At 40.2% G+C, this 15,659-nt stretch overlaps 1 protein-coding gene across 1 annotated transcript in view; it reads right to left on the bottom strand.

The window, feature by feature from the left end:
• CCDC170 (coiled-coil domain containing 170) overlaps nucleotides 1–15,659 on the bottom strand; it is a gene marked incomplete at both ends in the record, with an annotated part of 85,621 nt that overhangs the window by 52,722 nt on the left and 17,240 nt on the right. Inside the window, 2 exon segments of the mRNA XM_079716744.1 lie at nucleotides 1,168–1,239; nucleotides 1,243–1,296. Coding sequence (XP_079572870.1) covers nucleotides 1,168–1,239; nucleotides 1,243–1,296 — 126 coding nt within the window.

Genomic DNA, 15,659 nt, shown 5'->3' with positions numbered 1-15,659 from the left:
TTTTTTTCTTCATATTTGTTTCCATCTTACCAGCTGGGAAATTATGCCTAAGTAGTGGACTTCATAGTCTGTCTTTTTCAAAAACCAATTGAGCAATGTCTTGTGGTAACTGAGTCTCACTCAAGAGATGTGTGGTGTATTTTGCAAAAAGCAATAAAATATTTTGCAATGAGAATTCATTTTCTAAATCTGTATTACTGTTATTGCTGCTCACGATGAAACAAGGAAGCTGCAAGGTAGGCTATTTGTAATTTCATGGCCATAGCGGTTTCCCAAGTCAATAAAGACTATGCGATGTATCACAGCATTTCTCCCCCTGGCCTTCTGGACCCTTACTGTGGGTGATAAAGAAAAATAATACTCGGATTTCTGGAAAAAATATAGGAGAAAAGGAAAATCATTATAGGATTTATACAAAGGAAACGTTTTAACTTTTATGAATTCTGTGGCATCAAAATGCTGAACACAGTAGGTGCCTTATTAAGCTACCAGATCCACCCCCATTAGAAAACTTTATGACTGCATCTATTTTTTTGGAACTGTTAAGTATGCATGCATACACACGCGCACACACACACACACACACAATCAACTCATCTTTCAGTGGGATCCTGGCAGCCTAGTGAGACTGCCTGTTACCTCACAGGCAAGCCTAGGATTCCTTGGGGCCATCAGGCTATAAGCACATTGAGTCTACAGAGAATCTCCCAGAAACTCCACAATAGACCTGATCCAGCCCAGAGGGTAAATGGATCCCAATCATCTTCCTAGAATTTCCCCCAGACAATCAGAACCACAAGAAAGGGATTCAGATTTCCAACCCCAGAGCTTCATATTGCAAGCAATCCACATTAAAGGCAGCTACTCCCAGGGATGCTTACAGCCATCCAAAGCCCACACAGCCCAAACCCCAAGTCCCCAGGTGCCCCCAGGTGCTCTCAAGGATGTAGAGCTCCCGAGATCCAGAATCCAGCACGGCAAATGCACCGCCTTTCAGGAGTTCTCCACAGCTAGAGGGTAGGGGCACAATAAGAGAATAAGCATAAACTTTGCCAAAAAGTTTAAAACTGTTTCCCTTTGTCCTATTTCTAATCACCTCTATACTCTGCTTCGCTCCATAAGAAGCTAACAAGGCCATCTGTGAGTTATGAACACGCAGACTCTCACCTCAGATTGAGCAGATTCAAATCTGACCAGAGTTGCTGCAAGTTCACTCCGAGCAGCCTCGGCCACATTCCGCTAGTGGTTTAACTGCTCCCGAGTAACTGCGACTTCCAAGAGATGATCGTAAGTTTCCTGAGAGGGTTCCCCAGAAGACAAAATATACAAAGGAGAGTTAAACAATCTTTTCCATGCAGCTGTGCAAAGCAAGATTAAGTACAGAAGCATTCTTTGTAGTCCAAATAGGTTGGAAAGGCTGCCCAGAGATGTGCTTGGTTCAGATTATTTCATTCTCCTTCTCAAAATTCTAAGGGAAGCAGGAGGCAGCCCGGGAACGAATGATAGGCTCCCCCAGGACGGTAGTGGAGTTTGACATTTAGGAGCTGGTATGTCCCCTTGGGGGACTTCCCTGGTGGTCCAGTGGGTAAGACTCCACGCTCCCAATGTAGGGGGCGGGGGTTCAATCCCTGGTCAGGGAACTAGATCCTGCATGCTGCAACAAAGATCTCGCATGCCACAACAAAGACCCGGGCACAGCCCAAAATAAATAAATAAATAAAATAAAATATTAAAAAAAAAAAAAAGATTTGGCCTTTGACACTTTACAGAGTTTCCTTCCGCCCAACTCCAATGTTATTTGACCTCTGACCAGAACAGACAGCATCAACAAAGAACCACCAGAAGAGATGGTTAACAGGAGGCAGTTTTTATTGTTCTTCTGTTTCCAGACTACAAAGATTATCAACTCATCTCTGGTCTGTTGAATAAGTGTTTCATGTGTTTATCAAAGAGACCCTGTGATTTAAGTAGAGAAGTCTGTCTCCTTCATAACTATCCACTATGCCATTTATTCTCAATCTCATAGTCTATCTTGGGTTTTGGTTTTGGTTTTTTTATTTATTTATTTTTGGCTGCGTTGGGTCTTCGTTGCTGCACGCCGGCTTTCTCTAGTTGCGGTGAGCGGGGGCTACTCTTGGTTGCGGTGAGTGGGCTTCTAATTGTGGTGGTTTCTCTTATTGCAGAGCACAGGCTTCAGTAGTTGTGGCTCAAGGGCTCTAGAGCACAGGCTCAGTAGTTGTGGCACACGGGCTTAGTTGCTCCACGGCATGTGGGATGTTCCCGGACCAGGGCTCGAACCCATGTCCCCTGCATTGGCAGGCAGGCTCTTAACCACTGCGCCACCAGGAAGGCCCTATCTTGGGGTTTTGAAGGTTACTCGGATGAATGCCTGAGGCCAGAGATAGTGGTCATGCCTGGAGTCCTTCTCCATCCAGAAGGGAACAGCTCTCAGCTCCACTGATGGCTGCAAATGCAGAAATATGGATCCCAGCATGGCCTCATTACTCTAATTTTTCAAGACAAGTCCTATATTTGGGCTTTTTGAAGTAAAAATTCCCAGTTTTTACCTCTGGGTAACTAATTTAAATTAAAAAAAAAAACCATATGATCCCAATAAACACATCTGCAGAGCAGATTTGATGGGTTTGGGCTGTGGGTCCGGATGTAACCTCTGGTTCTGTTTCTGTCCTATTCATGCCATAACACCTGCTTTCTGAAAGAATTATTCCAGAGTTTGGACAGATACCCACCTCTATGAAGTTTCCAGGGCCTGAGGTCTTTGTGAAAGACATACAAGAATGCCATTCATTTTTGAAGGAATATGAAAGAGGTCACATAAGGGAGGGTATCCCTGGAATATCTAGTGTCCTCGGGGGACACACCAGTAAAACCTGTTTATGATTCTGCCCGGCTACTGAACTGCCAAAGACTACTGTTTGGAAATACTCATGAATGCAAAAGTCATCTTAAAGCTCGAACTTCACAACAAGCATTGTCATGACGAGTGTGTTTCAATCCACAAAATGCTAAACAAAACCTTCAGCGCACTTAGTAACAGCCAGTGTTTGTCAATTACAACATATGCAAGAAGATGGTAGGCATGTACTCCTGGGGACAAAGCATAAAACAATTAACTGCATTTGTTAAGAGAACCACATCCTGTTCAGCCTCACCCAGCATTCAGAAGGAACTTTTCCACCCTAAACATTCCAGCAATATTTTCTAAAATAAGCCATGTGAGGACCTAAGTCACCTACAAGAGGTCTGAGCTACAGCATGTATGGACCATTTTCTAAAATTCCTTAGGGAAATAAGTTTCTTAATGGCTATGATTATTTCTTTCCTTGACTAACATGATTTTTTAGGACATGACATAGTCATACTCTAATTTTATATCTCTTTCTTATGAAAAAATATTGTGTCCGTTGGATATAATATTAAGAGCCCCTGAGACAGTTCAGAAGTGGGCCTTTATTTGAGGAGGTTACAGTGTAATGCAGGACACCACCAAAAGCATTAGCATCTTCACATGCTCAGGGGCAAAAGAAACCACATATTAAGATATTATTACCTTTGACACTTGATTACTGAGTTTAGAAGACAGTTGCTAGGGTCTAAATCACCTTTCAAAGTCCAGCAGACTCGAGATTATTCATCAGCAAATGTTTACAAAAAGCCTATTCTGGGTCAGGCACTGAGCTTACAGTCTGATAAGAAAAAGAGCATTTATCAAACAACCACACTGGTGATTGTGTAATTACAAACTGAAATAAATTCAAGGAAAGAAACAAACAGACAACAAAGGAAAGTGACTTAAAATTAGGGAGGTGGAAGGAAAGATGTCCCTAAAGAAGTGATGATTAAATAGAAATTAAATAGGCAAGAGGTACTGAAACAGGAGCAACCCACATCTTTCAAATAGCCAAAAGTCCGAGCAAAGGTCCTGTGGCAGGAGTATGCCCTGTGTGATCAAGGATCAGAGAGAAGGCAGTGAGGCCTTCTGAGGGGTCAGAGCAGGTGAAGAACACTGGCAGCAGGGCTCGAAAGACAGCCCTAAGCCCATTGATTTATTTTAGTACCTGATAGGGCTTCTTTTTAAAAATATTCCTCCTTGGCTATTCTTACATGTTCATTTTACCATATGAAACTTAGAATCAGCTCATCAAATTCCAAAAACTCCTGTTGGCATTTTTATTGGGAGCATGTTAACTTTATAAATAAACTTAAAGAGAAGTAACATCTCTTAAATGTTGAGTTTTCCAAATAAAATCCTCTTTTTTCCATTTGTTCAGGAATTCTCATATGTCACATATGTAGCTGTGATGGTTAATTTTATGTGACAACTTGACTGGGCCAGATATTTGGTTTAAACATTATTCTGGTTGTGTCTGTGAGGATTTTCTGGATGAGATTAACACTTGAATCACTAGACTGAATAAAGCAGATTGCCCTCCCCAATGTGGGTGCACCTCATCCAATCCACTGAAGGCCTGTATAGAACAAAAAGCCTGAGTAAGGGAGAATCTGTTCTTTCTGCATGTTTTTGAGCTGGGACATCAATCTTCCCCTGCCTTTGGATTCAGACTCAGCCTGGAATTTACACCTTCAGCTCTCCTGGGCCTCCAGCTGGCCTACTGCAGATCTTGGGAATTCTCAGCCTCCATTATTACTCAAGCCAATTCCTTGTCATATATATATATATATATATATATATATATATATATACACACACACACACACACACACACACACACACACACATATACATACATATACATCCTACTGGTTCTGCTTCTCCAAAGAACCCTGACTGAGCCCCAGAGACACCTCTGTCTTGAGCTGGGCTCTGGAGTATACCACACTGACATAAATCAAACCAATGTTTTCTTTTTTTTTTTTTTCTGTTGCTATACCAATGTTTTCTTAAGCAAAAATAAACAAATGGGACCTAAACTTATAAGCTTTTACACAGCAAAGGAAACCGTAAACAAAATGAAAGACAACCTATGGACTGGGAGGAAATATTTGCAATGTGACCGACAAGGGCTTAATTTCCAAAATATACAAACAGCTCCTACAGCTCAATGACAAAAAAATAAACAACCCAATCAAAAACTGGGCAGAAGACCTAAACAGACATTTCTCCAAAGAAGACATACAGATGGCCAGTAGGCACAGGGAAAGATGCTCCACATTGCTAATTATTAGAGAAATGCAAATCAAAACCACAATGAGGTACCACTTCACATCGGTCAGAATGGCCATCATCAAAAAGCGTACAAATAACAAATGCTGGAGAGGGTATGGAGAAAAGGGAACCCTCCTACCTGTTGATGGGAATGTAAATTGGTACAGTTACTATGGAAAATACTCAGTAGTATCAAGGTTCCTTCAAAAAAAAAAAAAAAAAACTAAAAAGAGTTGCCATATGGAGTATACCACAGAAATCCATTCCTTCAAGACACTCTGAGGTAGCTTGAAATGAGAAGAAATGCACAGCAGTAGCATGAGAGGATTACAAGGATAAGGAAAAACAATATGAAAACTGAAAGAAGAATACATGAATTTATTTATTTATGCCTATGCTTTTCCTTGGCTGTCCCATAGATCCTTATGTAGTGTTCTTCATATTTGGCTTGGATTTCTTCTTTGACCTGAGTTGTTTTAAGGGCTTAGTTGTTTTTGTGGCTCTCTGTTCTCAGAATTTGTTACGATGTCTGTTTTATTGCATTGTGCTCAGACAACCCAACTGTATTCCAGGCTGACATTCACGGGTGTACACCAGTGGGGTGGACCAATGTCCATTCAGAACTGGGTCCATTCAGACTGGAAGGTTGTCCTTCTTATACCAGCCATTACACATTTTCACCATCATCCTTTTCTATATTATTTCTACTTCAGGGAATTTATCAAGGTTTTTGTGAATACTCAATTTTATGAACATCCAATGGGTATTTAAAAGGAAGGTATATTCTCTATCTTCTGAGCTTGAAATTCAATATGTATCAGTTAGTTCTACTTTATTCATCATTTTAATTAGGCATTTCTAGTCTTGTCTAATTTCTATCCTTTTACTCTATCATGGCTCGAGAGAGGTGAGTTAGAGCCTCCTATTACTACTATAATTCTCTATCACCTTGTAGCACTTGTATTCTTGCTGAATGAATACTGGTACTGCTTGACTTGGTGCAAAGATTCAGAAATTTCATATATTCGTTGTGAATTGTACCACGTAGCACGATAATGTGCCATTATTTGTCTGACCCTTTTTGCTCATAATTCAACTTTTTCCAGTATTGAGATCATGACTCCTGATTTCTTTTTGTTTGCATCTGACTACATATACTTTTGTTCCAGCTTTTTATTGTCAACCTTTCGGTATCACTTTGTCTTGGGTGTCTTATATGTAAACAAAGTTGGTTAAGCCCTTTGGATACCCTTCCAATTACACTACATCTATTAAAAATTTAAATGTAAATACTATGACCCAGCAGCTCCACCTCTCAATTATCTCCCCTTGAAAAATAGTCACATATGTGCATAACGATATAACAGCAAAAAAGAGGGGGTGTGTGAAACAATATAAATTCCCATCAACAAGACAATTACTAAAAAAGGCACTCCCAAACTATGAATACTAGGCAACAAGCAGTAGGAGATCGTGCTGTATGTTTGGGCATAAGAATATCTCCAAGATATACCACTGAACAAAAGTAAGAAAGTACAGATCCAGAGTTTGATACCTTTTTTCATAAAACACATAGGGAGGGAAAGCACTATGTCTTTTCTCTAAATATGTTTAGAGAAGGAAAAGAGAAAAAGGTCTGAAGGGACACACATCACCTTAATAACAGTCCTCACCTCTGGAGCCGACAATAGTATTGGAGCTGGGAGGGGAAAGGCTTTGTTTTTTTCAAGAAGGATATATTTATGTATTACTTGTATAATTAAATATGATTTAAAGAAAAGAAAAATACTGGGAAGAAATGTTACTGCGGTTATCTTTTAGTTATAGGACTACCTTTTATTTTCTTCTTTATTATATGTTTTTATATTTTCCAAATCCTTTATAGTGACTGTACATTAATTTTATAATCAGAGTAAACATCCCCCCTTAAATAAAAACAAAAGGAGTAAGAACAAGAATAGACAAAAATCACAAAACCTGCCATGTGGTCCCTTTATGGAAAACACAAGGACAAAGAAACAATCCCAGTAGCATAGGAATTTGAATGCATGTGAGAGCAGACATCTCAGGGGTTTGCCCTTTTAATTAAGCCTCCTAAAGTTAGTAAGATTTGTGGAAAATTCTTCCACTTTTTCTATAAACATTAAGCACTCTTCACCTTAAAGAAACTAATTTTACCCTATTCAAAATGGCAAGATTAAAAACTCATCCATTTGTCCTCACATGAGGACACTCCAAGTTATTAGGTCTCTCTCAGCCAACCCATGAAGCAATTTTACATTAATTTTAGAAAGCCAACTACCTATGATTTGATTCAGCTACTGATATTATGATAATGATTGAAATTGCCTCACAGGGTGGCTCCTAGGCTTTTCAGAATAAAGGATAGTTTCAAAGCGCAAAGGCAGAAAGAAGAGATCAGCTTATTCATAATTTAGTACACAATGTGTCCAATTATCTGACCTGGGGACAATGTCTTGGGCCAGTCTTGCTTCTATGGTATTTAGTTGTCTTATTTTCCCATGGACAAAAAATAAAAAGAAAAGAAAAGAAAATGAGAGGAAAATCACTGCCTACCTCTGACACACAAAAGCACCTAAATCCATTCCTATCTTTCTATCCCATAACCAACCTCCCCTTTGTTCCAGCATTATTCCATACCGCAGCGCATGACTGTGTCACCAAGGCACTTCCACTGTGGAATGCTTCCTTCAGCCTCTCTCTCTCTCTATCTCCTTCCCTCTCTCTCCCCATCCCTCTTTAAGCCTCCAGTGCTGCCCCAGTGAGCAATCCCTTCTAAGACTCTCTCCCCTACTCTCCAACTTCTTCCCCCCAAGTAGTTTCTCCCCTAATTTACAGGGCATAAATTAAGTCTTACAAATTGTATTTCTCCAACCAATGCCAATTTTGACTACTCATTAGTTCTTCTCCAGACTTTGAAGGATTTTCCTGGCCCTCCTGCTTTTCCTTCTTATATCTGCATTTGGTTTCCGGGGTTTACTAGTGCCTACAGGGGACAGTGTGATGGGTCTGGAATTCAGGAAATAAATCTGAGTGTCTACATTTTAGCAGCTGTGGGACAAATTTTGGAGGAAGACATTTCTGCATTAAATCAAGTTTTGTGAAGAAGCCGATCTATTACTTTTCATTGTTCTCTAATCCCTTTTTTCTTGGTGTCACTTAAAAACCCTTCTAACTCTATATCTTTATTGCAGAGAATGCAGTATTCCAAAATGTTCTTAATACTGTGGCTCTGCTAAAAGAAACTGAGTCCATACTTTCAGATGGGGAAGGGTTGCAGTTAGAAAAACTTAGATGCCAAACCTTTTGAGAGTTTGCTTCAAGTACTAATCCTGACATAACAATATATATTAAATATGTATCTTATATATACTTATATATTAGATATGTATCTCATATATATACATATATATATGATCATAACTAATATTCACTGAACCAGGAACTATTTCTTTTTTGTGGGGGCGGGGGGGAACTATTTCCATTCAATCTTCACAACAGCCCTATGACTATTCTTTTTTTTTAATTTATTTATTTATGTATTTATTTATTTATGGCTGCATTGGGTCTTCGTTGCTGCGTGCGGGCTTCTTCTAGTTGCTTTGAGCAGGGGCTACTCTTCGTTGTGGTGCACGGGCTTCTTATTGCGGTGGCTTCTCTTGTTGCAGAACACAGGCTCTAGGCGCGCAGGCTTCAGTAGTTGCAGCACGTGGGCTTCAGCAGTTGTGGCACGTGGGCTCAGTAGTTGTGACGGGAGGGCTTCAGTAGCTGTGGCTCACAGGCTTTAGAGTGCAGACTCAGTAGCTGTGGTGCATGGGCTTAGTTGCTCCGCGGCATGTGGGATCTTCCCAGACCAGGGCTCGAACCCGTGTCCCCTGCATTAGCAGGTGGATTCTTAACCACTGAGCCACCAGGGAAGTCCCCTATGACTATTCTTAACCCCCAGGGACTGTTCTTATCCTCTCATCCAAAAATGAAGCTATTAAGGACTAAAAAGGAAATTCTTTTGCCAAATAGCAAACAACTGGTAGTAGATCTGGGAGCAGTGATTGCTTTTCTGTGCTATATAATTTTAAAATTAAGTTTAAAGTAGGATTAATGAATGGGCATATAAAATGTCCCTGCCACTGCAGGAGACACTTCGGCATATACCCCGTGACCCACAATTCTACTTGTAATTCTACATGAATGTTCGTGGTTCGCAGTGTCCATCAATACAGGAATTGGTCAACAATAGTACATCCATAAGATGGGAAACTAGAAAGCAGTTAAAAGAACAGAACTAAACCTATTTAGAGCAGCACAGATAGATCTCAAAAACATACTGTTTTTCAAATAAAGTAAATCAGAGAACAAAACTGACAGTATGATACCGTTTATGTTTTTAAAATACATGTTAAACAAAATAACATATTTTCTAGGTTTAAGTATGAATGCAAAAAGTATTTTTTTAATGGTCTGGAGGATACTCACCAAACGTATTTAATAATTACCTCTGGTGAACAGGGGAAGGGTGTCAGGATTAGAGATGATTGACAAAAGGAACTATAGTTTATATGTAATGTTCTCATTTTTAAAGGAAAAGTGGATATAATTGTAATATTAAAATCAAGTTCTTAATTAAGTAAAAGACAACTGAAAGCATGTTTAAAGAGGCCAATTTACTATGTTCTCAGCTTTCACATCCTAATCTTCAGACTTAAGAAACTGAATACCATGTGAATTCTTTACTGGCTGCAGAGGCAGCAGGAAACCCTGAACTTGAACCTCAGCGTGCACAAGGCGGTAGAGGTAAAAAGAAGAATCATTGAATTTCCAGCAATACTTGGAATGTATTTTTTGGGCAGCAAGAAGGTTTTGACTACATTTCGGACAGGAAGTTCACCACAAAAATGAATGGAATAATACAATATTATAGCCAAAACTGTATCTTCAAGGATTAAAACAAGAATTCAATGATTCTTAATGTTTTTAACAACTCTAAAAAGATCTCCAATTAACAAAGGACAAGCCAGAGAGAGAAAACAACCTAAATAACATGTGTTGCACTAAATCCCTGCTTTCTCTTCCAACGTAGCTCTTAGCTCTGCCCAAAGAAAACGCAACAAAAATGATGCTGCTTCATCATTCTGATAATATTTCTTCTGTTAAAAGGAGGCCATGACTTCCAGCATACACACTCCTGCCAGTGACAGTCTCCTGAGAGACGAATTTTGTAAACAATGAGAAGACTGTGGAACGTTAGCATATGTAATCTCTCCAGGTTTCACATTAGAAACAAACCAAATAATTTTTAACCTCCTCATAAGAACCGTTGCAAGGTGACGAAGCAAGATGACAAGGCAAGATCCACAAATAAGTTTTCAGAATTCATTTTTCTCTTTTGCGTCCAGAATAAAACGGGTTAAAGGCAGACTTCAAATCCCAAACCGCAGTGCTTAGCAACTCTCATTACTAATCATGAAGAGGACAAGGATGTCCTCAGCACACTCTAGAGGACAGACTGGAGTGGGCAGACTCCTGTTTAGGAAGCCCTTCCTTTCTAAAGACAGAACCCCTAATCTCACCCTCTCCCCTCCCCAGGACCTGCATCACATCATCCCTAATAAAGAGCTCAGCAGGAGGTAGCTGGCGAAGATCAAAGGAGGGGTCAGGGGCCACAAGAAAATCAACTAATGGACAGTGTATTCACCTGAATAGTAAACCTCTCGGGACTTCCCTGGTGGTCCAGTGGTTAAGAATTTGCCTTCCAATGCAGGGGACGCAGGTTCTATCCCTGGTCAGGGAACTAAGATCCCACATGCCACGGGGCAACTAAGCCCGTGTGCCACAGCTACTGAGCCTGTGCACTCTGCAGCCCATGCATCACAACTAGAGAGAAGCCTGTGCGCCACAATGAAAGATCCCGCATGCCGCAACTAAGACCCGATGCAGCCAAAAAAAAAAAAGAAGTAATCCTCTCACTCTTCTCATATTTGCAGTTTCAAAGTCTTTGCACTCCATTTTTCCCTGTGCTTAATTTTCTGAAAGACTTGACCAATCAAAATTCCCACCTGACCACACCACTATCTTTCAGTTATTCTCTCATACCGCCTATGCTTCTCCTTCACAGCACTTACACAATGGCAAGGAATACATTATATGTGTAATTAAGTATTTAATGTCTCCCTCCCTCAAAAGACTGTGATGTTCACGAAGTCATACCTAGCACATAAACAGTACCTCACGATGTAAATGTTCAATAACTATTCGTAGAATAAGTGAATGGATGGATGGATGGATGGATGGATAGATGCTCTTTTTATTAATATCCTAGTCCTCCCATTTGATTCACTCCACAATCTCATCCTGTTCTCATCTGCTTTACCAAGTTCCATCAGTCTCTGGAGCTGGCTGGTTTCTACTGCACACCGAGCCCCAGCAATGATGGGCTAGTTTAGGAAACACACAGATTCTCCCACTATGACCCATCGCAGCCTGTCCGTCTCCAGTAGCATTAGTATCCAGACACCATGGATGTATCACATAACCATAGGCCCTGACAAGAGAAAAACTGTCTTGCCTTTGACTCTGTGGGTGTTCTGGAACATACCTCCCAGTCACTGAATAGCTTCTTCTATATCATGGCAGGATCATAAACTAAAGGCTAATCCCCACCCCACTAGTGTTTCCTGTAATTCCTATAGTCTTCACAGTTTACCAAAGGTCAAGATCTTAGAGAATGACTTTAACTTCCATGCAAAGTTTCAAGGTTATTTCTTATCCAATGTCAAAACAAGAAAAACAGGGCTTCCCTGGTGGCGCAGTGGTTGAGAGTCCACCTGCCGATGCAGGGGACACGGGTTCATGCCCCGGTCTGGGAGGATCCCACATGCCGCAGAGCGGCTGGGCCCGTGAGCCTCGGCCGCTGAGCCTGCGCGTCTGGAGCCTGTGCACCGCGACGGGAGAGGCTACAACAGTGAGAGGCCAGCGTACCGCCAAAAAAAAACAAAGAAAAAAAACAAAGAAAAACAAAAAAGGAATTAAGCAAATGGCAGGAAAGAAAGATTGAACGAGGGAACGAATAAGAGGAAGCGAGTGTCCTGTGTGTGCTGCTGGTGCCATGCACTTGTTAGGGGTGGACCAGTGTGACTTGGCTCTTCCAAGCAGATCAACGTGAGTCACACAATCTACCAGAACCATGAGGTAAAGCAAACAAGTTGCTCGGTAACAGGACACCTGTTCACTACAGGAAATCACAACAAATCTCAAAACCCGTGGAACAATCCAATGGCATAATGCCAAGCGTTTGTTCAGTAAAAGCGCTTCTATAGCAGGGTCAAAACAGTGGAGTCCAAATAGGCATCTCTCTCGGGTTTTGGTTTTTCAGGGATAATTCTGAAGTAGAGCAGAGAATGAATGAATGCAGCTTCTTCAGTCAATCCTCTGAATGTCATTGGACAACATCGGCTTAGTTAATATCCGAAACACATTCCTGAGACCTCTTGTATTAAGACTCATCATCTGGATCCAGCCTCCTGCTGAGACCAGTAAAATATGTCCTGCTAGGTGAGAATAGAGGCTTCATATATCTGACTCCAACTTACCAAGCTCTCCAATGTCCTATGTGCTAAGCTGATGTAATAATTTTAAGGCATCTCAACATTAGAATTGAAAATGGCTCTGCCAAAACTGCATCCAAAAGTAAATGTAGACGGATGCCACAGCTGCCTCACTCTCCTCCCTTCCTCGCATCTCCTTTTGATCTAACCTTCCCACTGCTGCAGAGTAGACGGGATGAAATGCACACCTGATCAGGTCCCTCCCTACCTACCAAAGCTGCCCATCTTAGACAAGGTAAGGGATAATCTCCTTAAGCTGTACAAATCTCCTCTCAGTCACCAAAGGCCTGTTATCAGTGTTTCTGCCCCAATGTCAATATCTAGCCTGACCTTCAGTCACAAATGAGATCTGTCTAAACATGCCATGTATCTTTCATAACTGTTCCATGCTTGAGGTTCTTCTACCTCCTTCCCAGTCTCTTCCTCCACTTGAGTAACGCCTGGACTCAATTCTAGAGTTAGAATTGGCTTCTCTGTGAAACTTTCCTAGCATACCCAGGCAGAATTCTTTTTTTTTTTTAATTTTTATTGGAGTACAGTTGATTTACAATGTTGTGTTAGTTTCTGTTGCACAGCAAAGTGAATCAGTTATACATATACATATATCCACTCTTTTTTAGATTCTCTTCCCATATAGGTCATTACAGAATATTGAATAGAGTTTCCTGTGCTACACAGTAGGTTCTTATTAGTTATCTATCAATATTTTATATATATTAGTTTGTATGTGTCAGTCCCGGTCTCCCAATTTATCCCTTCCCAACCCTTACCCGCTTAGTAACTGTAAGTTTGTTTTCTACTTCTGTGACTCTATTTGTTTTGTAGACAGGTTCATTTGTACCGTTTTTTTAGATTCTTTACCCAATTTACCACTCATCCTCAGCTTGTTTTATTTATTTTGGTTAATAATTCTCTGATTGTCTAATCAATGAAAAAAGATAAATGTCACCCACATTCTTACCAGAGACAATACTGATATATTTTCATGCATTTCTTTAGAGTACTTTTCATATACATATATACTGTGTGCTTTTTAAAAAACATAATTGGGGTTACACTATAACAATAATTTGGTATCCTATCTTCTTTGCTAAATATTAATATTTTCCCAAGTATTCTTTTAAAATGTTAAGAGATGCACAACATTCCATCATAAAGCTGTAGTTTAATTTCACTATTCTATTGATAGACATTTAGTTCTTTTTCCTATCTGTCACTATTACACATCTGTTAGAATTTCTGATTGTTTCCTTAAGACAAATTCCTGGAAGGGAAACAACTGGGTCAAAGTGAATAAAAATTTTAAGGATTGGGCTTCCCTGGTGGCACAGTGGTGGAGAGTCCGCCTGCCAATGCAGGGGACACGGGTTCGTGCCCCAGTCTGGGAAGATCCCACATGCCACGGAGCAGCTGGGCCCGTGAGCCATGGCCGCTGAGCCTGCGCATCCAGAGCCTGTGCTCCGCAATGGGAAAGGCCACAACAGTGAGAGGCCCGCGTACCGCAAAAAAAAAAAAAAAAAATTAAGGATCTTCGTACATATATCAACACATAAGTAGCACTAATTTCACCAATTTACATTCCTACCGATAATTTATAACAGTTTCATGACACTAAGGGTCACTGCTTACTCAGTCCCTTCCCAATATTTCTCTATCACTTTAAAGATGTCTGCATTTTAATATTTATCAAATGAATAACACAGTAAGATGAGTTACTTTTGAGGATTTGAGCTACATAAGCACAACATAAGCACTGTATTAACACGATTGCATTCAATCCTTACAATTCTTACAGAAGAGAATTCTCCTCCTCTCCCAGGCTTGCCCAACAGATAGTGAGTGACAGAACCTGACAACAAACCCACAGCCTACCTGACCTAAATCCATGCTTTGACCAGCGGGTCTACAAATGTTTTTGCTTATGCAACCTATCAGTATCAATTTGTAGAATAAATTTGAATATTTATTTATGTAAACATGCACTACTGTCATATTAGGCATATTACCAAATATACACAAAATACAAATTAAGATGAGATTAAAATAATAATGCAAATATTTTCTTCCGGAACCTCTCATAAATCATTTTGCACACCTCCTGTAGACACAAGCCCACTTTTGAGGAGCACAGCCCTTATCGTCTACACTAGTTTTTATGTCTACCACTAGGACATAAGCTCCATGAGGGCAGGCCCTGGTCTGTTTTTTAGCACTGTATCTCCAGTGTCTACACTGCCTGGTACACTAATGAAAGACATGTTGAATATTAATAAATGAATAAATGATTCAGCTGCAGGGTTGTGGGTTTGAGGGAAGAATCTAGAAATCAGTTATACTTGTATCCCTAGCACCAAGCACATTTCCTAGCACATGATGGACACCTCTATAAATGTCTGCTGAGTGGATATACATTTGCTGTTTGATGAGTAAATGAGTGAATGGATGGATGATGGATGGATGGATGGACAGATGGACAAACAGAATAGAAAGGCTTCTTCCCCTCTGTTCACATCTCTAGGATTAGCATATCAAAGATAAAAATACCTGGCTGAACTTATTTATTTAATTTCAATAACACTTTACTACTGCTAAACAGTGGTCCTGTTGGAACAAGTATAGATGGAGTTTCACTCATGTCTACTCATGTAGAAAGTAACAAGCCTCATATTTTTAAAATTAGCCCTGGCGAGAGATCAACCTAGAACAGAGATATGAGCTTCAGAAGAAGATGGGAGGGAGAGGAGATAGTTGACCAAGATGCACTGGGGAGGAAAGGCCATGAATTATTTATTCATCCACATCTTGCTAGATAAGAATAAAAGTTTAAAAGACTGAAAAAATACTTACCT

This window comes from Hyperoodon ampullatus (assembly GCF_949752795.1).
Source record: "Hyperoodon ampullatus genome assembly, chromosome: 12".
Lineage (NCBI taxonomy): Eukaryota > Metazoa > Chordata > Mammalia > Artiodactyla > Ziphiidae > Hyperoodon > Hyperoodon ampullatus.
Note: the sequence above shows the minus strand (reverse complement) of the source record. Positions and strands in the feature narration are given on the sequence as shown.